General features: G+C 44.9%; 1 protein-coding gene across 2 annotated transcripts in view; it reads right to left on the bottom strand.

Annotated features, from left to right (window-relative positions):
* PSMF1 (proteasome inhibitor subunit 1) overlaps nucleotides 1-21063 on the bottom strand; it is a 43506-nt gene extending 22443 nt beyond the window's left edge. The window contains exons 1-5 of one of the 2 annotated variants that reach the window (XM_036121767.2): nucleotides 20985-21063; nucleotides 20737-20880; nucleotides 14139-14291; nucleotides 11826-11908; nucleotides 237-422 (exon numbers count right to left, since the gene is read on the bottom strand). In XM_036121767.2, the coding sequence (XP_035977660.1) occupies nucleotides 237-422; nucleotides 11826-11908; nucleotides 14139-14291; nucleotides 20737-20865 (551 nt within the window). In that variant the 5' untranslated portion in view covers nucleotides 20866-20880; nucleotides 20985-21063. The other variant, XM_036121768.2, reaches the window with a different exon arrangement.
* Nucleotides 21064-22496: the final 1433 nt, after the last annotated feature.

The following is a 22496-nucleotide window of genomic DNA, read 5'->3' as shown; positions in this document are numbered from 1 at the left end:
ATCTGCATTTCCCTGAAATGCCTAGCCCTGGTCCCTGCAACCCGAAGAAGCTGGGTAGTCAGGGTGACTAGGAGTTGCACCAGAACTCACTGCTCCACTTACGTCTCCATCCACCAAGACTCTGACAATCTGTTGCAGACACATGGAGGCGAGAGAGGGGACCAGGTGGCAGGATGGCTATGGCTAGAATCCGGTAGAAGCACGGGCTGGCTGCCCGCTGGGGGCTCTGTACTCACCAGGGAGGCTGCCGGCTCGTGGGTGGGTGCTGTGGCTGAATCCGGAGGGGGTCCACCTCTCTGGCAGTGGCAGGCGGAAACTCCTGGTGGGGACTGCTGACACTAGCCTTGTCCCAGGGCTCATGGATAGGTGTGATGATTCCAGACACAATGCGAGACCGAAGTTCCTCACTGTTCTTGTAGGTCCTGTAGGAAGGAGACGAGGTGGCAACTGCTGGCACCTGGCTGGCAACCCCGTATACGCTATTGTGGTGGCGGCGGCGGCAACGGCGGCCCTGACAGCTCTTGGCCTTGCGCCTGGACTGTTTGCAAGGGTGGGAACGGGCCGCCCGGCGGACCTGTGTGAGGGGGGCAACAGCCCGGTGTCGTCTCCGAGATTTGGGCCTAAGCTTCTTAGGCATCTGAGTTGCCCCTCCTCGCTCACCACCCCATTAGAAAGAGGTGACGGTGCAGGGGCACAGGGCCTGGACTGGCTGCTCCTCCGTACCTGCCCAGCCCTAGCCTCAGCCTCATTGTGTGTTCATCACGTGTCATGGGAAGGGTCACGGATGGCCAAGACTCTTGGGGAGATGAACCAGGTTCGCGGCCTAGGTAGGCAGGGTTCTGGGGGCTCAAGGTCCAGTTCTGTCACCAACTCAGAGCCGTCAGAAGGCTGCGCTGGGCCTCTTTTTGTCTGCCTGTGACAGCCAAGCATTGTGAGCTGTAGCTGAGGTGTTGAGGCAGGATGAGGTAGCGATGAGTGGGTAGCGCTCTAGAATTCCTAAAAATCTGGTGTTTTAAAATGAGCCATATCCTGGGCCAAAAAGCAAATCTTAAAAACTGAAACTGTACAGAGTATGTTCTCTGACCATATGGAATGATACTAAACATCAAAATAGAAAGAAGTCTCTAAATACATGGAAATTAAGCAACCCAATTCCAGATAACCCTCAGGTCAAAGAAAAAGACATTAAAAAAAAAAAATACAAAGCACTGACTAAAAATAAATACCTAACATATTAAAATATGTAGGATAGAGGTACCTGGGTGGATCAGTCGGTTGAGTGGCCGACTCTTGATTTCGGCTCAGGTCATGACCTCAGGGTTGTGAGATCGAGCCCTGTGTTGGGCTCCCGGCTCAGCAGGGCATCTGCCTCGGATTCTCCCCCTCTTCTTCTGTCCCTCCCCCAACCTGTGCACTCTCTCTCTAAAATAAATTTAAAAATCTTAGAAAAAAATATGTGAGGATATGGCTAAAATAGTGTTGAGAGGAAACTTCATAGCACTAAATGCTTATATTGGAAAAGAGGAAAGAAATCGATAATCAAAATTCTGACCTCAAGAACCTAGAAAAAGAGCAAATTAAACCAGAAGCAAGGCTGAAGTAAGGAAATAATAAAGATTAAAAATCAATAAAGAGAAAAATAGGAAAATGAGAAAGAATTAAATTAAAATAGGAAAATAAGAGAGAATTAAATTAAAAAACTGGTTCTTTCAAAAAATGAATTAAAATTGACAAACTTCTAGCAAGACTGGCAAACACAAAAAGAGAGAAGACACAAATCACCAATATCAAGAATGACATGGGATATTACAACACATGTATTGCCACTGGAAGGATAATAAGAGAATGCTAACAATAACTTCAACAACTTAGAACAGACCAATTCTTCAAAAACCACAAACTAACAACTCAGCCAAAATAAAATAATCTAAAGAGTTCTATTACAGTAACAAAATTCATACCTAAGCACCCAATACAAGAAATCTCCAGAGCCAGATGATCTCAGTGGAGAATGCTACCAAACACTTAAAGAAGAATTAACATCAATTTACAGTTATTTCCAGAAAATAGAAGAGGAAGAAACATTTCCCAACTCACTTTATGAGGCCAGGATTGCCTCACATATATCAAAGCCAGACAAAAGAGAGCATAAAAAACAAAACTACAGACATGCATTTCCCATGAACTTGGATGCACAAATGCTCAACAAAGTACTAACAAGTTGAATTTAAAAATACATAAAAAGAATCATCACTGCTGGTGTGCAAGGCTGGTTCACGATTCACAAATCCCTACCATGTCAATAAGCTAAGAAAAATCGTATGATCCTATCAATTGATGCAGAAAATGCATCTGACAAAGTCCAACATGCAAATCCACTCATGATCAATCTCTCAACAAACTAGGAAAAGAAGGGAACCTCTTGAGCTTCATAAAGAACACCTACAAAAACCTACAGTTAACAAAATACTTAATAGGGGCGCCTGGGTGGCTCAGTTGGTTGTGTCTGCCTTCAGCTCGGGTCATGATCTCCAGGTCCTGGGATCGAGCCCCACATCGGGCTCTCTGCTCAGCAGGGAGCCTGCTTCTCCCTCTCCCTCTGTCAGCTGCTCCCCCTGCTTGTGAGCGCTCTCTCTGTGTCAAATAAATAAATAAAAACCTTAAAAAAAACCCCACGATAATATACTTAATAATGAAAGACCTGAGTTGACTAGAGGATATTTCTGAAGCTATGTGGGAGGGAGAGACCTGGGAGTAGGGAAGGAGGGAACAAAAGCTGAGCTATGACTTTCCCCCCCCTTTTAAGGTTTACTGGAATGGGAATAGAGGTAGAAGTCTTACAAATTAAGTTTGTTTCCCTTTAACTGGGAAGCCACTGAACAGGTAAAAGTGGCAAATATGGATTGTATTCCCCTATGGCTTAGGTAGTATGTTCTTGGGACCTTAAATACTGAGTTTTGGAACAAGGCTGCTCATATATATGGAGCAATAATAATACAATAACTAATATTTACTGAGCACTTACTATGTGACAGGCACTGTCCTAAGTCCTTTACAACCATTAACTAAGTAAGTTTTCAGAACACCTATTAGTTACAAATCCAGTAAATAAAGTCAGAATTTGAATGAAAATAACATTAAAAATAATGAAAGACTGGGTGCCTGGTTGGCTCAGTTGGTTAAGCAACTGCCTCCGGCTCAGGTCATGATCCCGGAGTCCTGGGATCGAGTCCCACATCCGGCTCCCGGCTCAGCGGGGAGCCTGCTTCTCCCTCTGACCCTCTCCCCTCTCATGCTGCTTCTCTGTCTCTCTCTTTCTCTCAAATAAATAAATAAATAAAATCTTTAAAAAAAAAAAAAAATAATGAAAGACTGAATACTTTGCCTCAGACTGGGAACATGGCAATGATGTTCTTTCTCACCACTCTCAAATAACGTAACACTGAAGTTCTAGCCATTGCAATAAAGCAATAAATAAGTAAGAAGAAAAAATATACAGATTAGAAAGAAAAGAATAAAACTTCCCTTTTTGCAGATGACATGATAGTCTACCTTGAAATTCCCAAGAGATCTACAAAAAACCCTCCAAGAACAATGAGTTCAGCAAGGTGACCACATAAAAGATCAACACACAAAAATAAACTGCATTTCTATATACTAACAACGAATATTTGAAAATCAAAACTAAGAGCAGAACACAATTTATAATCACCCCCCTCCTCCAGAAAAGAAACAGCAAAAACATGTTCAGGATCTACATGTTGAAAATTACAAAATGATGATGAAAGAATTCAAGTAAGACTTAATAAATGGAGATATACCGTGTTCATAGTAAAAATGTCAATTTTCCCCATTACAGGTTTAATGATCTATAGGCTTAATGCAACTCCCAGCAAGTTTTTATTGACATAGACAAGCTTATCCTAAAGTTAGTACAGAAAGGCATGAGCCCTAGAATAGCTTAGACTATCCTGACAAGGTAAGTGGGAGGAATCATTCTACTCAATTTTAAGGTCTACTATGTAGCTACATTAATCAAAACTGTGTGATACTGGCAGAGGGACACACATAAAGATTAATGGGATAAAATAGAAAACCTAAAAACAGGCCCACATAAGTACAGACAACTGCTTTTTGAAAAAGTTGCAAAAGCCAGCTGAATGAAGGAAGAACAAATGGTGTTGGGAGCAACTGGACATCCATAGGCAAGAAAATGAACCTCTGTCTAAACCTCACACCTTATATATAAAAATTAACTTAAAATAGACCACAGACTTAAATGTAAAATATAAAACTATAAAAAGCTTAGGAAAAAACATAAGAGAAAATCCTGGGGCTCTAGAGCTAGGCAAAGCATTCTTGACACCAAAAGCATGATCCATAAAATTGATAAAACAAATATTATGAAAATTTAAAACTTTGTGAAAGACCCTGTTAAGAGAATGAAGAAACAAACTACAGGCTGGGAGAAAACATTTATAAGCCATCATCTAAGAAAGGACTTGCATCTAAAATATATAAAGAACTCTCAAATACACAACAGTAAAAAAAACTCAAACAATCCAATTAGAAAATGGGCAAAAGACACAGACACTTTGCCAAAGAAGATACACAGATGGCAAATACACACATGGGAAGATGCTCAACATCATTACCCATTAGGGAAATACAAATTAAAACCATGAGGAAATACTACTACATATCTATCAGAATAACTAAAATGAAAAAGAATGACAACACCAAATGTTGGTGACGATGCAGAGAAACGGTATCACTCATACACTGGTGGTGGACATGTAAAACAGTACAGACACTCTAGAAAATCATTTGGCAGTCTCTTAAAAAAACTAAACATGCAACTGCCATTGTGCTCTTGGGCATTTATCACAGAGAAATGAGAATTATGTCCACACTAAAGCCTGTACCTGAATGTCCATAGCACCTTTACTCGTAATAGCAAACAACTGGAAACAACTAGATATCCTTCAAGGAGTGGTACACCCATACCATGAACTACTACTCAACTTTACAAAGGAACAAACTATTGATGCATGCAACAACTCAGACGGATGACAACAGCATTATGCTGAGTGAGAAGAGCCAATCCCGTTAGCTTAAGCTTACATATTGTATGATTCCATTTACTTTTTTTTTTAAAGGCAGAGATTTTTTTTTTTTTTAAGATTTTATTTGTCAGAAAGAGAGAGAGCACGAGAGAGAATGCACAAACAGGGGGAGTGGCAGGCAGAGGGTGAAGCAGGATCCCCTCGGAGCAGGGAGCTCAATGTGGGACTTGATCCTAGAGCCCTGGGATCATGACCTGAGCTGAAGGCAGACGCTTAACCGACTGAGCCACCCAGGTGTCCCTTAACATTCAGGAAATAAGAAAATTTTAGAGATGGAGAATAAGTGGTTGCCAGGGGGTTAGGGATGGGGAGGGACAGTGGGTGTGACAATAAGAGGGATCCTTATAGGGGCAGCTGGGTGTCTCAGTCAGGTTAAACGTCTGACTCTTGATTTTGACTCAGGTCATGATCACAGGGTTGTGAGATTGAGCCTTGCATCTGGCTCCATGCCTGCTTGAGATTCTCTCTCTCCCTGTCCCCTTGTCCCTCCCAACCCTCTCTAAAAAAGAAAAAAAAAAGAGGGATCCTTATGGTGTTAAAAAGGCTCTGTATCATTTTATCAATGTCAATATCCTGGCTGTAACATCTAGTACAGTTTTGTACAATGTAATCACTGAGGTAAAATGTATAAAGGATACAAAGAATCTCTGTATTATTTCTTACAACTGCATTTAAGACTACAATTATCTCAAAATAAAATTTTTTGTTTTAATTTTTAAATAGGCTCCACGCCCAGCATGGAGCCCAACATTGGGCTTGAACTCATGACCCTAAGATCAAGACCTGAGCTGAGATCAAGAGTTGGACCCTTAACCAACTGAGCCACCCAGATGGCCCTCAAAATAAAAAGTTTAATTAAAAAATACATTTTTATTATATAACCAAAAGATAAACTGAGAATACTAGATCAGTGCTTTCAAGTTTTCTCTCACATAGAAGGGGGCCCAAGGAGGGTAAGAGAGAAAGCCCAGGGACTTCAATTTCTTGCCCTTACCCTTTCCACCAGAGCAATTTTACTTTTACTAATTTAGTATGTCAATCCTAAAGAACACTGTGAAGAAAGAGTTCCCTGGTTCAGAAGTGTAACACGTGCAATGGCTTGGAAGATCTAAGGGCCTGTGGTCTCTACATCCCTACAACAATCAGGTTCTTGCTCAGAACACAGAACTCTGGGGACCCTGCTGCTTCCCTGACCAAGTTGGGTGGAAGGGGTAAATCTAAATCCTCTTTCCTCTCAATCAGATGAGCTGTGTGTGATACAGCTAGAAGGCCTCTGATCTCCTATGTAGGATGTGCGTTTACCTGCAGAATTCAAGTCTGAAGTTCTTGCACAATTTCTAAGCCTTAGTAGCACTGCCATTTTGGTAGCAGCAAAAGACAGCCTATAGCCTGTCATCCTGCAAGGGCGGAACCAGAAGGGGCACGGCAGAAAGCAACGGGTTTATACTCCTTAGCAAATCAGAGTTTGCTCACCAAGGGCCACAAATTCCCACCTAGTGTGGACGAGACATGCCATGATGACCTAACAAGGAGGGCTGGATGGGGGAAGGTGACTAGAGACAGGCAGTTCGGTGTCGCTGGCAGTACGACGGAGCAGGGAGGGAGGGCCCGATGATCAGGAGGCAGATCCATACCCCAGCTCTCAGAGCCTCAGTTTCCATGGAGATGGTGCCTGGCGATGAGATATTTTTCCCTCTGTATGTTTACTAAGAGCTGCTGCACCAGCCCTGAGCACTCTGGGCTGACATCTCATTTTGTTCTCAGAACACTCTGAGGTAGTACTGCTGGTTCCACATTTCAGTCATCAAAAAAACAAAATAAAACACTCCCCCAGCACAAAACCCCAACAAATGTACTAAAAAAATAAATAAATAAATGGAGACACTCACCGTTTCTCTCAGTACTGCTGAGGGAACTAAATGCTGTAATGAGCATGTAGAGCCTAGTACAGGACCTGGGTTCTTCCACAGGTTTCATCACCTTCTCTTGCAATACAATTCCAGAATGAAGAAGTCAAGAGAAAGGCTCCGTCCTTTCCTTACCCACTTTAGGGGTGCGGGGGTCTTGGAGTGGGCAGCACCCGAAACAGCAGCTTGGGCTGCTCCCTGGGCTGGCCTCACTGCACTCATTCCACTGTCCACCATATGCAGAACAGGCCCAGGCCCTGCCCTGCCCTCAAGGAGATCACAGGCCAGGGTGGGGAAAACCATCTCTAATCATAAAATACCCACTTATTAAATGCTTAAAACGGTGTTATGAAACCTCAAACGTGGTGGCGGGGGCAGGAGAGGCTTCTCTGAGGAACTGATGTTTCAATGGGAACTGAAGGAAGAACAGGAGTTGACTGTGTGAGGAGGTTGGGGAGAGAGCTCTAGGCAGGGGGGAGAGATCTCAAAGGGGCGGGGCATGGTGGCCCATGGCCCAGGCACAGCAACTAAGAGGGAAGTGGTACGGGACAGGGTTGCAGGGGTTAGGCTTTAGGCCTCATCAAGGATTTTGTTCTTTATCTTAAGAGCACACAACATTCACTGGAGGGTTCTGAATATTTTTCAGATTAAAAAGATTTTTTTAATTGTGGGAAAATACATATAAAATTTACCAACATAACCATTTGTTAAGTGTATAGCTCAGTGGTGTTAAGTATGCAGATTACTGCATGATCACCACCACCACCACCACCCATCTTCTGAACTCTCCATCTTGCAAAACTGAAACTCTGTACCCAGTAAATAATAACTCCCCATTCTCCATTTTCCCAGCCCCGGCATCCACTATTTTACTTTCTATCTCTATGAATCTGACTACTATAGGTATCTCATCTAAGTGGAATCATAAAGTGTTTGTCTGCTTGTGAGTGGTTTATTTTGCTTAGCATAATGTCCTCAAGGTTATTCCATGTGGAAGCATATGTCCAGCTTTTCCTTCCTTTTTAAAGCTGAATAATTGTAGGTATAGACCACATTGTATGTATACCACTGTACATATATACTACATTTTGTTTATCCATTCACCTGTTCTAGGTATTCATGGTTACCTACATGGCTTCCATCTTCTGGCTATTGTGAATAATGCTTCTATAAACGTGAATATACAAATATCTATTCTGGACCCTGCTTTCAATGCTACTGGGTGTATGCCCAGAAGCACAATTCTTGGATCATATGGTAATTTAATTTTGTGAAGAACCACAACACTATTTTCCATAGTGGCTGCACCATTTTATATTTTCACCAACCGTGCACAAGGATTCTAATCTGTCCACATCCTGGACAATACCTGTTATTTTCTGTTTTTTGTTTTTGTTTTTTTGATAGTAGCCATCCTAATGTATGTGAGGTAGTATCACTGAAGGATTTCAAGCCAGGGTTTTAACCATGACTACGTTTTAAAAAGGCTGGTCCGACTACTGTGTGGGAAATCAGCTGAAGGGTGGGGAGCTGGAGTAGAAGTAGGGATCTCCTCACATAAAGACTGCATGGAAGAGGGGCAGAGACAAAGGGGTGGCCTCAATCATGGAGGCAGATGGTTTGCAAGTCTGAGAGGAGTGGAGTGGGTTCAAAATGGTTATTCCCAATTAGATATAATAAAATGCAACAGGGTTTCTAGGCAGTTCTGGCTGTGAATTTATACCGATGCCAGGTTTCCTCTAAAATCAAGGAGGTCAATGAGGATGGCAAAAAAGTCTTATAATGGAATAAAGTGGAAATAATTGGGCCTAACCATGTAACAATTTCATTACACTTGTGGAAAAAGAAGCATTCACCTAAGTACCCTCTGAACATAATACCCTGACTATATACATCCTCTGTGGGACAGAGTTGAACAAAAAGAATTGGAAAGAAATTGTATGTGAAACTTTATTTGGTTGATTTATTCTTCGTTGATACTGATGTAGCAGGTCAGAAACTCTGTGTGTATTTTGGGATCAAACAAATGAGTACATATGTTGAAGAGAGCTCAAGTACAGAATAAAAGAGTAAGAATCCCATGGTGTTAGATTAAAAATGAAAGCATCAGTTTAAAATTTAAGAAAAGACTTTAAGGAAAAAGATTCCAAGCTCTATTCACTCACTGAAAGGGCCTAGAAGCAATGGCATCCTTAGTATTAATGAGCACATTCAGGGCCCAGATTTTGTTTTTTAAATATGATTCCCCACTAACAGAAATCATGGCTCCTTAGAAAACCAGCTGACTTCAAGGCAGGGGCAAAAAAAGTACAAGGTGAGGCTGGAACATCTTACTGTGTTAGAAAGTACGAAACACTCTACAAATGATGGGGACATGTCAAAAGGACAAAGGAGGCAGCCTAAAAGGGTTCCCACTGGTCAACTTTGGAACAAAGCATCCAAAGAACGATAGAAACGGACCATAACTTAGGATACAAAAGAATCTTTAAGTCTACACTGGTATTTTAAAAAATAAAAATAAAGGGGACAGGAAGAATAGAAAACTTTTTTTGTAAAAAAAAATGTTGATAAATGTAGAAAGAATGATTCAGATAGAAAGTTACTGTCTTACATTCATCTCTGTAATAACAGACTCAGGTGAGAATCATCGATAGATGCCAAGACTGCTGGATGAAAGACTGCTAGGAGCAGAGTACTCATGGGCTGCTGGTATAATCCCACAGATCACTATTAAACACAAAGGAAAATAGATGCCTTTACTAGAGAGAAAGCTGGCAGACACCACCAAGTGATCAAACTGAACAGAGCCAACGAGACAGACGTCTGCACCTGATGTGAGACACTGAAGAGAGCACAGCCTCACCTACGTAATGCTCTTGTCAAAAATGTTCAGGCTGAATCAAATGATGAGCAAATAACCTAATAAATCTGATCACTAGGAAACAATCTGAACATTCTACATGATAACTGACCTTCAAAAATACCAAAGCCATGGAAAACAAACATCTAGGAAACCGTTCTGGATTAAATGGAATTAAAGAGCCATGAAAATAAATGCGATATGGGATCTTTGGTTGGGTAAGAAAGAACCCGCAAACCAAAAAACCAAAACACTAGCTAAAAAGGACACTCCAGGATGACTGCAGAAATATCAAACATGGACTGGGTATTAAGTGATACTCCTGCATCTGCGCTCCATTTCCGGAGTGTGAGAACTGTCTTAAGGTTATATAGGAGGATGCCCTCGTATGAACAAGGAGATACTGCTGAAATATTTAGGGGTGAAGGTTCACAAAGTCTGGAGATAATTCTCAGGTGGTTCAAAAACAGAATAGACACAGAAAAATTAAGCAAATGTGGCAAAATGTTCAAAAGTGGTAAACCTAAGTGATAGGTATATGGGTATTCACCTCCTATTTTTTGCAAACCATCTTTTCTGTGGGGTAGCAAATTTCAAAATAAAAAGTCAAGAGAATGAGAAAATAAGCCAGACTGGGAGAAAATCCTTGCAAAACACATATACGATAAAAGATTGTTACCCAAAATATACAGGGAACTCTTGAAACTCAACAGTAAGAGAACAAACCAACCATGGGCCAGAGACCTTGACAAACACCTCGCCTAAGAAGATATGCAGATGGCAAATAAGCATATGAAAAGATGCTCCAAGTTGTATGTCATTTGGGAACTGTAAATTAAAACAAGATACTACTACACTCTTATCAGAATGACCAAATCTGAAAAACTAACACCACCAAATGCTGACAAGGATGTGGAGCAACAGGAACTCTCATACGTTGCTGGTGGGAATGTAAAATGGTGCTGCCACTGTGGAAGACAGTATGGCAGGTTCTTCCAAACATAAACATACTTGGGGCTCCTGGGTGGCTCAGTTGGTTAAGTGTCTGCCTTCAGCTCAGCTCATGATCCCAGAGTCCTGGGATTAAGCCTGGCATCGTTTTGGTCTTCCTGCTCAGTGGGGAGCCTGCTTCTCCCTCTCCATCTGCCCCCCCCCCCGCCGCTTATGCTCTCTTGCTCGCTCTATCTCAAATAAATAAATAAAATCTTAAAAAAAAAAAAAAGGTAAACATACTCCCACACTGCCAACAGTGAACCTGAACGTAAACTATGGAATCTGGGTGAGAATGTATATTGATGTAGGTACTTCCATTACAACCAATGTACAGGATGCTGATAGTGGAGGCTGCGTGGGGGTGGCTGGAGGGGAAGGTGTTCATGGGAACTCTCTGCACTAGTTGTTTGATTTTGCTGTTAACCTAAAACTGCTCTAAAAACTGAAGTCCATTTAAAAGAAAAAGTTGAGGTGGAGACCCGATTAGGTACACCTTTTCTCCAGGAGCCTACTGGGACTGACCCCACCGGCCTGACCCCCCCCCTCCCCTGGAGCCACTGCAGCACTTATGGACTCTTGCTTACATCATTCTACTTCATGTGGCATTTCCCATGTGAATCTTCTCTTAAAATAAATTAAGAACAGAAAAGAGAATTTAGACCTTGCAGAGAATCTAATCCCACTTCCTCATTTCACAGATGAGGACATGGAGGTCAAGAGAAAGAAAATGTCCAAGTTAGAGGTCTGGGACCTAGGGTCTGGACTCCAGCTCCAGTGCTCCCTCCTTTGTAGCTGACTGCCTTCATGACACAGTACTGGAAGTGACTATGCCCAGGAGACAAAGATCATTCTATTAACCTTTCTTGACTCTCTGGGCTTCTCCACCCCATTCCATTGTTTCTCTCTTCTTTTTCCCAGGGAAAAGTCATCACTTAGTACCTGTGGAAGTCAGCCAGGTGTTCTGAATCGATATAATCATCCAAATTCAGGGTCAAATCTGATACCTGCTGTGACCCACTTTCCTAGAAAAATGAAAACAGAAAACAAGAAACTGGGGATATTTCTGGACTAATGGGAGAATAACAATTAAATATTCAAGTTAAAGAACTATACATGCACAAAGAAACACACCAGGAATGTCTGTAATATGCGAAATACCCTTTTTTTTTTAAGATTTAGTTTTCTTATGTTAGTCACCATACATCATTACTTTTTGATGTAGTGTTCTGTGATTCATTGTTTGCGTAACACTCAGTGCTCCACGCAATACGTGCCCTCTTTAATACCCATCACCGGGCTAACCCATCCCCCCACCCCCCTCCCCTCTAATACCCTCAGTTTGTTTCTCAGAGTCCATAGTCTCTCATGGTTCGTCTCCCCCTCCGATTTCCCCCATTCATTTTTCCCTTCCTGCTATCTTCTTTTTTTTTTTTTTAAACATAAAATGTATTATTTGTTTCAGAGGTACAGTTCTGTGATTCATCAGTCTTATACAATTCACAGCGCTCACCATAGCACATACCCTCCCCAGTGTCCATCACCCAGCCACCCCATCCCTCCCACCCCCCACCGGTCCAGCAACCCTCAGTCTGTTTCCTGAGATTAAGAATTCCTCCTATCAGTGAGATCATATGATACTTGTCTTTCTCTAACTGACTTAGCAAAATAACCTTCTGATGCTTGGGGACTGCTCTGATTTAAAAATACTGCCTTTCTCAGGCAGAGCCCACTAAACCTACTTCCCAGGATCTTTTGTAGTCTGGGCACAGGCATGTCACTGAGGTGCCAATGGCCACATATCTCTGACTTGGAGGTGGGCAACATGGAAAAGCAGGCCCAGCAAGGGGCAGACATCTTGCTGACGAGGGTAGCAGCAGAGGCATCAACGGCTCATGAGAAGGGGCTCCAGGGCCTGCAGCCTAAGCCCGCACCTCACGCCTGGGCGGTGGCAGCAGCAGCGGTTTCCATGGTGTGGTTTTGAGGCACTGTCTTGAAAGCCCTGCCTTGAACCTGTTTCTCTAGCCCTTCCAACAATTCAATGGCTATCCCAGTTCTTTTAATAAACCAAATCTGTTTAACTAACTTGAGGTAATTTTATTATTTATAACTAAAAACTCTGATACAAGATGTAAATGTTCGTCAAAACGGAAAGGGGTAAGATGAACACAAGGAAAGAGAAGGAAAAATAAGATAAAAACAGAGTGGGAGGCAAACCATAAGAACTCTTAACTCTAGGGAACAAACTGAGGGTTGCTGGAGGGGAGGTCGGTGGGGGGATGGGGTAACGGGGTGATGGGCATTAAGGAGGGCACTTGATGTAATGAGCACTGAGTGTTATACACAACTGATAAATCACTTAATTCTACCCCTGAAACTAATAATACAGTATATGTTAACTAAACTGAATTTAAATAAAGGGAAAAAACCCAGAAAGGGATAAATAAATTACGGTATTACAGAATACTACATAGTAGTTAAAATGAATAAGATACATCTATATGCATTCCCATGTAAAGACCTCCAAAAGATATTGAGTGAAAACAGCCAGGTACAGTGCAATACAGACTGCATGCTACTTTTATATGAGCACACAGGGACAACCAGGACAAACTTAACAAGAGAGTCATTGCTCTTGGGGTGCTTATAGTCCAGTGGCAGAAGACAAACAACAAACCAAAGGACAACTAAGTACATAATTGTGGTAAGGACCAGCAAGGAAATAAAATGATGAAGTAGGGAGGCATAATTCAGATTTTTCTGGCAGGTGAGAGTAGGTAGTCAGGACTATACTTTTTGAGGAAGTGAAAAATGAGAAGGAATTAGCAGGGGCTGAAGGGAGGAGGGTGTGTGTGAGGCAGTCCATGGTGTGGGGAAGAGTTTTCCATCCCTGGAAATGAGAACTGTAAGGGCGCCAGGATAGCAGGGAGCCAGGCTTATCTAAAGAACTAAAACAGCCCCTTGGCCTACAGTAAGCTTTTTTCCATCCCTGTTGTTACCGAAAGGATTTACCCTAAATTACGTAATTATTCCCCTGTGATGAAGTCCCCTCCTTGATAATACCGGAAGGTGAACATCTTTGAGCACAAAGCTTTTCTATATGGAGGACTCCTGTCTTGGTTCCACAAGTAGGGTCACTGGGTAAAGTCCTCATAAACATTTAAGGCTCTTGATCTGTACTGTTAAACGGGCTGCACAAAGGTGATCCCAATGTCCGCTCCCACCAGCAGATGCCAACATGTCCCTGAGACTCACCAGCACATTAATGATCATGCTGTTCTCCACGGTGACAGCCTTCACAAGGAGCTTTCTGGACCCATCCTTAGACTCATACCGGAGGACATACAGGTCTTTATTGTTATTCCATTCGGCCGGCAGCAGTTCTGATTTCTTATCATTGGGACCTGGCTGAGAAGACACCAGGGTTGAGAGAAGGAAGATCTTCATAGCTCAACACAGAGCTGTGAAGGACCTTGAGGACAATCTAATCCCACTTCCTCATTTCACAGATGGGGACATGGAGGTCAAGAGAAAGAAAATGTCCAAGTTAGAGGTCTGGGACCTAGTCTCTGGACTCCGGCTCCAGTGCTCCCTCCCTTGTAGCTGACTGCCTTCATGACACAGTACTGGAACCTGTCCAGAATCTGCAGCCTTGGTTTGATAAGAATCTCCTCGCAGTCACCTGAAGGGATACTGTGAAATTCTAGGATGGTGTTTTTCTAAGTTCAGAACCTGGACCATCTGCAAGAGGATCACCAAAGTGTTGACTAAAAATAAAGATTCTAGCGTACTCCCCTCCAGACTACTGTAGTGGTTTCACAAAAATGATGAACAATTTTCATACACACACGAAATGGAGCATACGTACAAGATAAAACATCAGCGGACACCTATGTGCCACCTGCTTAAGAGAACACCGCCACGGCCAAAGCCTCCAGCAGCGTACTCCTAATGAATCTCACTTATTCCCCTCATGGGTAATCGCTTCTCTGTATTTTTTAAAATGTCTCTACTTTCCCTTATTGCTGTATTACTATACATACAACCCTAAAAATATATTGTTTCACATGTGTTTGAATTTATATAAATGGCATCACCTTTATCGCTTCCTTTTTTGTCAGTTATTGTAAGATTTCACTGTGTCAACACATTTCACCACGTATGGTGCACTCTACGGCGCTCCACGCAGCACAGTTCACAGCTGTACGGGGTGGTGGTGTTCGAGCACACTGCCAGGCACACGCTCACTTGCTGATGCCTATGTGGACTGTGTACAGGTCCACTGTTACAAACGCTGCTGCTATGAACATTTGTGTATACATCTGCTAGTACACAGGTGGATGCACTTCTGTAACGTATGTGTGGGAAAAGAACTTTTAATTTATAAGATAAAGTCAAACTGTCTTCCAAAGAGGTACAGATTTACACTTCCACCAACACTGTATGAGAGTCCTTGCAGTTCCATGTGGTCAGCAACATTGTCACTGTCCAATTTAAAAATTTTTGCCCTCCTGGTGGGTGTAAAAATGCATGACTGTGAGGTGTGAGGTCTTCTTTTTCCTTTTAAACAATCCTAGGGCTTTCCTTTTACACACTAAAGTTTGAGAAATCGTTTTTAAACCAAAGGAAAAAGTAATAGAGTGATTTCTAGGTGGGGAAAGATTTCTTAAGATCCACAAAAGAAAAAAAGAACTGTCTTTGAGACTGTTCCAAATTGGAAGCTTCTGTTCAACAACAGACACGGCAACATTAACAGGCAGCCACAGGCTAGGACAAGTTGTTTGCCATGGCTACAGATGAAAAAGAACGAATAACTAGCACATTAAGGAAATGCCTGGAAAATGAACAATAAAAATTGGGAACCCACTTGGAAAACTGGCAAAAGATATGAACAAGCCAAAGAGCGAGCAGATAACAGTATATAGAGGGCCGTTCAACTTCACCAGCACTGACAAGTGCAGGCTGAAAGGATGAGGTTCCACGTTACACCCGTCACACCAGTATTACCCATTTCTCCATTTTTGTTCATGTGGGTGTGGGGACAGTGGGGACCCTCAGACACTGCGGATGGCCACTTACACTGCTGCAAACCCTCTGGAAAGCAGTCTGGCAGCATGTGGTGCGCACTGAGGTAAGTGGACACCCTGTGACCCCAACCTCCATTCCTGGAGGAAACTCTGTGCACAAAGGCACAGGGGACATGACAAGGGATCTTCATCACAACCGTGTCAGGAACACCAACATGAAGGTGAAATGAAAAAATATGCTCACAGTGGGATACTACATAGGAGTTAGAAGGAACAAACTAGATCAAATTGTAGCATCACAGATAAAGGTAAAAAATAAAACTTAAAATATAACTTAAAAAATATAACTTAAGGGGCGCTTGCATGGCTTAGTCTATTGGGTGCCCAACTCTTGATTTCAGCTCAGGTCTTGATCTCTTGATCTCAGGGTCATGAGTTCAAGCCCCGAGTTGGGCTCCACGCTGGGCATGGAGCCTACTTAAAAAAAAAAATTTATATATACATAAAAAACTTAATAGAAGTTAAGAAAAAATGAAATTTACAGCCTGGTACTATTTATGTAAAAATTTTTTTAAAACACACAAAAGTAATCTATATATTTTTTCATAGATACCGATTTATATGGCTAAACACGGAGCAAGTGGATTGGGAAGCTCTGCACTCAGGAGAATATGGTGGAACTGGACCAAAGATGAAGAACAACAGCAAAAGACAGAAGTCCAGCACCACAGCCTTTACATACATCAAGGACAATGGGAGGCCAAGAGCAAAGAATCGTGGGTCTCTCCACTTTGGTCACCCGCTTGGTGCTCAGGAATCCAATGGGGGAAGTGGTCCCAAATACAATTCAAGATGTTGCAACTGCCATGGTTTAAAAGCTGGCTGGATGACAAGGAAACTCACAAGCCTGAAGCAAAGAAACGAGAGTGACGAAAAAGAAAAATGAAACGAATCAAACCAGTCTGCCAAGTGAGAAAGAGAAACAATCCCTCACTTCCAACTGGGTACATTTCCTGTAACAGGTTTAGTGGATTTAAGGTTTACTTTGGAAGCTAAGATTTTGATAACGTGCCTTATCTTTGTTCTGTCAGAGGCCTTTGAACTTATATGTATATCCTCCACATACAGCATTTAACCCACCAGAATTTTTCCTTGGAATATGGTAATTTGGTCTGCTCACTCTTCCACAGACTCTGGCTTCTAGGGCAAGAGAGAACCCTGGGGTCAGATAAGGCTGATACCTCTTGTTGCAGGGGAACTGATGGTCCCAGCCCAAGGGCTACCCTGATATGGTGAAAAGAGGTGGGACCAAGAGGGACTGGCCCTGGTGATAACAGGCCAGATTTGGCATTTCAACTGTGTTCTAGGCCCTGACATCAAATATCAGGCCCCCCAGAAAGCTGCAACTGGAAAGTAGCCAAAGCATATGCTGTGTAGTTTAATACTCTCAGATGAAAAATTTAAGGGCTCAGAGGGGCTGAGAACTGCCTAAGGTCACAGTAAGTCAGATGCAGAGCTGGGTTTGGCATTCAGAGCTCCTGGCTGCTTGGTCTATGGCTGGAGATTTTTCCCAGCCAGATCCACTAGACTGGCCCCAAGAAAATAAGGATAGTTGTCCACTTAGGCAACATCCTGGGGCTGGAAGCATTCTTCAGTGGCCATGGGTTCATCCCTGGGTCTCTGGGCTAAAATGCACTCAAAGAAACATAAACAGATCATTTTGGGCATTTCCTCTCTTTTGTCATAACCTTTAGATTCCTACAAAAGAAAACAAAATTCTCGAACCTGTATCTATAGCCATCTCTAACCCCTTGCCACCTAACCCACTTGACACCTCTGTAAAGCTCTTAGGAGGAATGGTACTAACTCCAAAAAAGTAATCCAAATTCAAATATTGGATTTTTATTGAAGCCAGTGGCCTCATTGCTCTTCTAACCGAGTTTTACATACACAACTGCCCTGCACAACAGGAGATAAAACCAAAGAGAAAAACAGACTATTTAGCTTTCTATTTAACTGTCAATATACTATACGATGAAGCACACACTTTTGGGACCTTCCTCTCTCCTTATCACCCCTACAAGGAGGTGGCTGGAGAGGCAACATAAACATTCTCTGAGCGTGGCAAACACTCTTGGTCTCAGCGGAGTCTGCTGGTCCCAGGACAGAAAATTAAACCCTCTCTTAAATAAAATAGATGCCTCTCTAAAGGGCTTCTACTCCCATGAAAGTTGACTCAGCAGCATAAGTCAGAGGAGGACAAGTGCAACCTGAGCTTGAGCAGCACTTCAGGGAAAGGGCACAGAAGCAAAAAGGCACACCAGAGAGCAGTACAAACACCCAGCCCCAGAGGGCATGCATGATTTAGCGCTGGGGTGGACACATGGACAGTGGTTAGTGCCTTTCAAAACCCTCCTCCCCATTCTCCCTGGCCTCCTGCATGACATCTGGGGCCGGAATCTTTTTCTGGCCTGCATGATCTCAACAGGTGGCACCACGAACAGAGTGGAATTAGATGGACCTTTAGGAATCAGGCAAGGATCTTTTTTTTAAAACCTGTATTAAAACGAGATTGTATTCCTTCTGCACATTTCACCTGAAAACCTGGGGCCTAGAGTATTTGGCAAGGGGATGATGCCAAAGGAGGCAATGACCTATATGAACTGATGTCCCTAAGCTGTCAGAATTCAGAGCTGCGGAGAGGTGTGTGAAGGGACGAGTGGTGACAGATCTGTATGTAGTGTTGGTATATCCTGTGAAGTGGGGAGAAGAGAGGGAGTCGCACAGGTCGTCAGTAAGAAGTTCCTGTTCTGGGGCGAGAGATTCCAACTGTATCAGAGCAGAAATAGCAAGCTGGGAGTAAACAAGGTGAGGTCCATGAGGAGGGGAAGAGAACAGGGCAGACCCGTTATATCTGAAGGACAGGGCAAGGGGTGGGGGGAACTGAGGGCCCATGGACGAGACCCAAGGGCAGGACCAAGTAAGTCTTCCTCCCCTCTCCAATTCCACTGCACTCCACGCCATTCTACACATCAACTTCCTGGACTTCCCAGGCAAAGCTGAAATGAAATGACAGGGGCAAGTGAAAGAGTCACTCAGGATTGGAAAGGTGAAGCGGGGCAAGTGAGGAAACATAAAGTTTCTGTTGGGAACACTGTACACTGGAGCAGGAGCCCAGTACTCGTGGGTGGAGACCCCATCTCTACCGGATTGCAAGGCCTGAGATGTTGAAAGGCAGGGTAAGTGGAATGCAATGCAGGATGGACAGAAAGGCCAAGAACAGAGCTATCTGGGAGGAAAATGTGGTTCCTGCTTCCAGGTGTGTATGTGAGTCCCCTTCTTTTCCAGCCTTATATCCAGTCTTAGACTCCACATGAGGGAACAAGTATGTGTGAGCCTGGAGGGGGATGCTAAGGGTGTATCTGGGGTTCCTGTGAGGTACTTGAGGTCTGGGACGAGGAAAAAAAAAAGAGCCAGATATCCATGACAGTTCTTGTCCTTCTGATGTGACTCCTGTTGGTGGGCATTAAGCGTGAGAGGAGGTGGTGGTCTTGCTCACTGCTCTAAAGGACAAAGGAATGGGGCAGCAGGGACTGGAAGGGAGTGCCTGGCTCTCAGGGCTCGGGATGTGTAAACTGTGTTTGAGGAGGGATCCTTAAGGCTCTGTGTCAGGAGAGGAAAACTTAAGATGCTGGATGTACATCTGAGAAACTAAGAAAGGATTAGGGAGTTAGAACTGAAGCAGTTAGAAATGAGAGTAAGGTTAAAATCTCATCACAAGAGATGCAAGGGGTGAGATGCCCTACTCCCCAGAGCTGCTGTAGGTTGAGGGTGAGAAGGCAACAGTGAGGGTCAGGCTGGGAATCCTGCGTGTATGTGGGGTGTGTGGCTGGGAGGATATTTTCTCTGATGAAGTAGAAGAGAACTGAAGGGGCAGAAAGGGAGCCAGGCCCAGTTCTCCCAGGAAGCTAATGTGCAGGATGATGTAAAGGGTGAAAGTCACAGGGAAGGGGCAGGGAAGATGAACAAAGGCTCCCCCAAAGAATTATGCAGTAGGCAGGGCCCAGCAGTCCTGGGGCTCTGTGGGTGTGACGACAAGGTCCCCAGCTCTAAGAGGCAGAGCCTGAGGATGGGAGAGCGGGAGGGGCTGACCCTGTAGGGGCAGCAGTTGGGGAGGTAACCTTACCTGGCTCTCACATCCAGGGTGCAGGGGTGTACCTGTGGGGGGTGGGGGTGCGGCACAGTGGCTGTTTCCCAGAACCTGAGCTGGGGATGACAGCGGTGAGTGGGCTGCACTGGGCCCTTCAGTAAAAGGTGAAAGGTGTGTGTGCTCTCTGGGCCCGTGCTGAGGAGTAAAGAAAGGGTCCCTGAGGGCGGCTGAACAGATCAAAGATCACCCGTACAAGCGTGCTTGGATTCAGATTATCCGGTGGAGGCCCGAATACAATATTGAGTACCGCCCCCGCCGCTGTGTGGGAAGGAGCTCGGCGGAGTTCAGGCAGGTGGAGTGCTCAAGGGGAGCTACGCCCCCGTCTCAGTGTCAGGTCCACACGATCCTGGCCTGGGAGACTGCCAGGCTGTGCCGAAGCGAGCTTCTGTTCTTGGGTTTCCAAATCATGTTGCCCCAGCTGTGCTGTGAGGGGCGCTGGGCCTGGCCAGTAGAGCAGCTCCCCGACCCGCACACCAAACCGAAGGTGCCAGAAGCCCCAGGGCCGGGACTCGGGCGGGGGAGCGTCAAGCGCTCCGGCCCAGAGCTCCGGTCCTTGGATCCCGGCATTAGACACCTCACCCCACCACCCTGGCCCCGGGCCGGCTCTCTGGAGTACCTGGTCGCCGACACCCAAGGCGTAGTAGCCGTGCGTCACCACCTCCCAGTGCAGAAAGCAGACGAAAGCGTCCTGCGCGCAGGTGATGGCCGGCGCCGCCGATGCGTACAGTACCTCCAAGCCCGCCATGGGCGCCCTCGGCTCCTGCGGGCGGAGGAAGGAAGGGAGACAGTGCCGTAAGCCGACTGAGTCCTGCGACTGCTGAGGACTACCCTCCGCTACTCCACCCGCCCAGGCCCAGTCCCCACCTGCGGCCAAAATGGAGACGCCCGGGGGCGGAGCGCGGCCGCCGGAAGTAGCTCCAAGCGCCGGCTCAGGAGCGCGAATGCGCCGGCTGGAAACTGGCGCGGGGCACTTGAAGGTTCCGCCAGGCAGCTCGCAGGCGCGGCGGGGCTCTTTAAAGCGGGAATCTCCTTTTTCCAGGTCGCTGGAGGGACCGCCACAGGCCGGATGTTAAATTAGGTCGCGAGGAGAGGCCACCTTGTCTGAGCCACAGACTTCCCATCCGCAGAACGGGATGACATAGGGGCACTTGGAGGTCCGTGCAAGCCCGGAGGTGGCATCTAATTCAGGCTAGGAGTCAGGGAGGGCTTCTTGGAGGAGGGGATGCCCGGTGACACTGAACCATAATGGAAGAGTGGGAGGGAATTGAGGCACAAAAGTATTCCCGTAGAAGGGACTGGCCCACACAAAGGCATGAAGGTGTGAAATGCGGCTAGTCCTGTGTGATGAAGGGATCAATGCTGCCTCCTGAGTGAGACCTTCCCCCATCTCCTCTGCCCACAATTTCTCTGTCCTCAGTGCAGTTGGCATCAGTGGGGTGCCAAGGAGCAGGCATGGGACAGCAAGAGCCATCAACCTCAACGGGGAGGAGAATTTTATAATTGAAGCTTAATAGAATGGCTGGTTTATAATAAAAAGCAGACTGGCCAGTTTTCTTACTGCTTTTAACTTTTTTACAGCCAAGACACCCCCATCATTGCCTGCACCTGGGCAGAGAGCTCCCCCACCGGTCCCTTGGTTCAGCCACTGCTTTGCATACAGTTATAGCTTGAGTCTCACAGAACTTTGGTTCCCTATAATACATCATCATCCCTGCATTAGTCATCCCTCAGAAGCCAACATGAGACAGGGATTTGAGTGGTTTATTTGGGAGCTGATTCCAGGAAATAGCAGCAAGATGGTGGGGAAGGGAGACTAGGAAGTGACCAATAGGTGTTATGTGATCAAGCCAGGTACCTCTGGGCACCTGAGCTCAGTCCTGTCCAGCAACTCTGGGAGACACATTTCCCAGACTTGTCCCAACTGAGGGTGAGAGAATTAAGGTGGTTTTTTGCACTCACTCCCTGGTTGAGGAGTGCTTCTGGGGGCATGAAAAGCCCTCAGGTAGAGAATTGCAGAGTTTAGAGGAAGTGGCCTTTGGTGCTTAGAAATGACTGCTAAGGAGTGAGGTGGACACCATGGCCTCTGCTATTCCCCAGCCCCCCCACCCCCACCCCCAAGGGTGAGCCGCGCCTTGCTAGTCTGTGGCCCAGCCGGCAGCATGGAGTAGTCACTAGCATCTGTATATCACAAGAATGAGGTAAGCTCTGTCCCTTGCACTAGGCTGTGTGCCCTTTGGGCCAGTACTGTGTTCCGTCCACCCATGAACTCCAGGGTCCTCCATTGATGAGAACAAAAGAGAGGGTCCTCTGGGACCAGAGGGTTGTCTGTGTCCTGCCCCTGGTCCACCCAGCACTTTCTGGGCACTTACCACCATC

This window comes from Halichoerus grypus, chromosome 10 (assembly GCF_964656455.1).
Source record: "Halichoerus grypus chromosome 10, mHalGry1.hap1.1, whole genome shotgun sequence".
Taxonomy (NCBI): domain Eukaryota; kingdom Metazoa; phylum Chordata; class Mammalia; order Carnivora; family Phocidae; genus Halichoerus; species Halichoerus grypus.
Note: the sequence above shows the minus strand (reverse complement) of the source record. Positions and strands in the feature narration are given on the sequence as shown.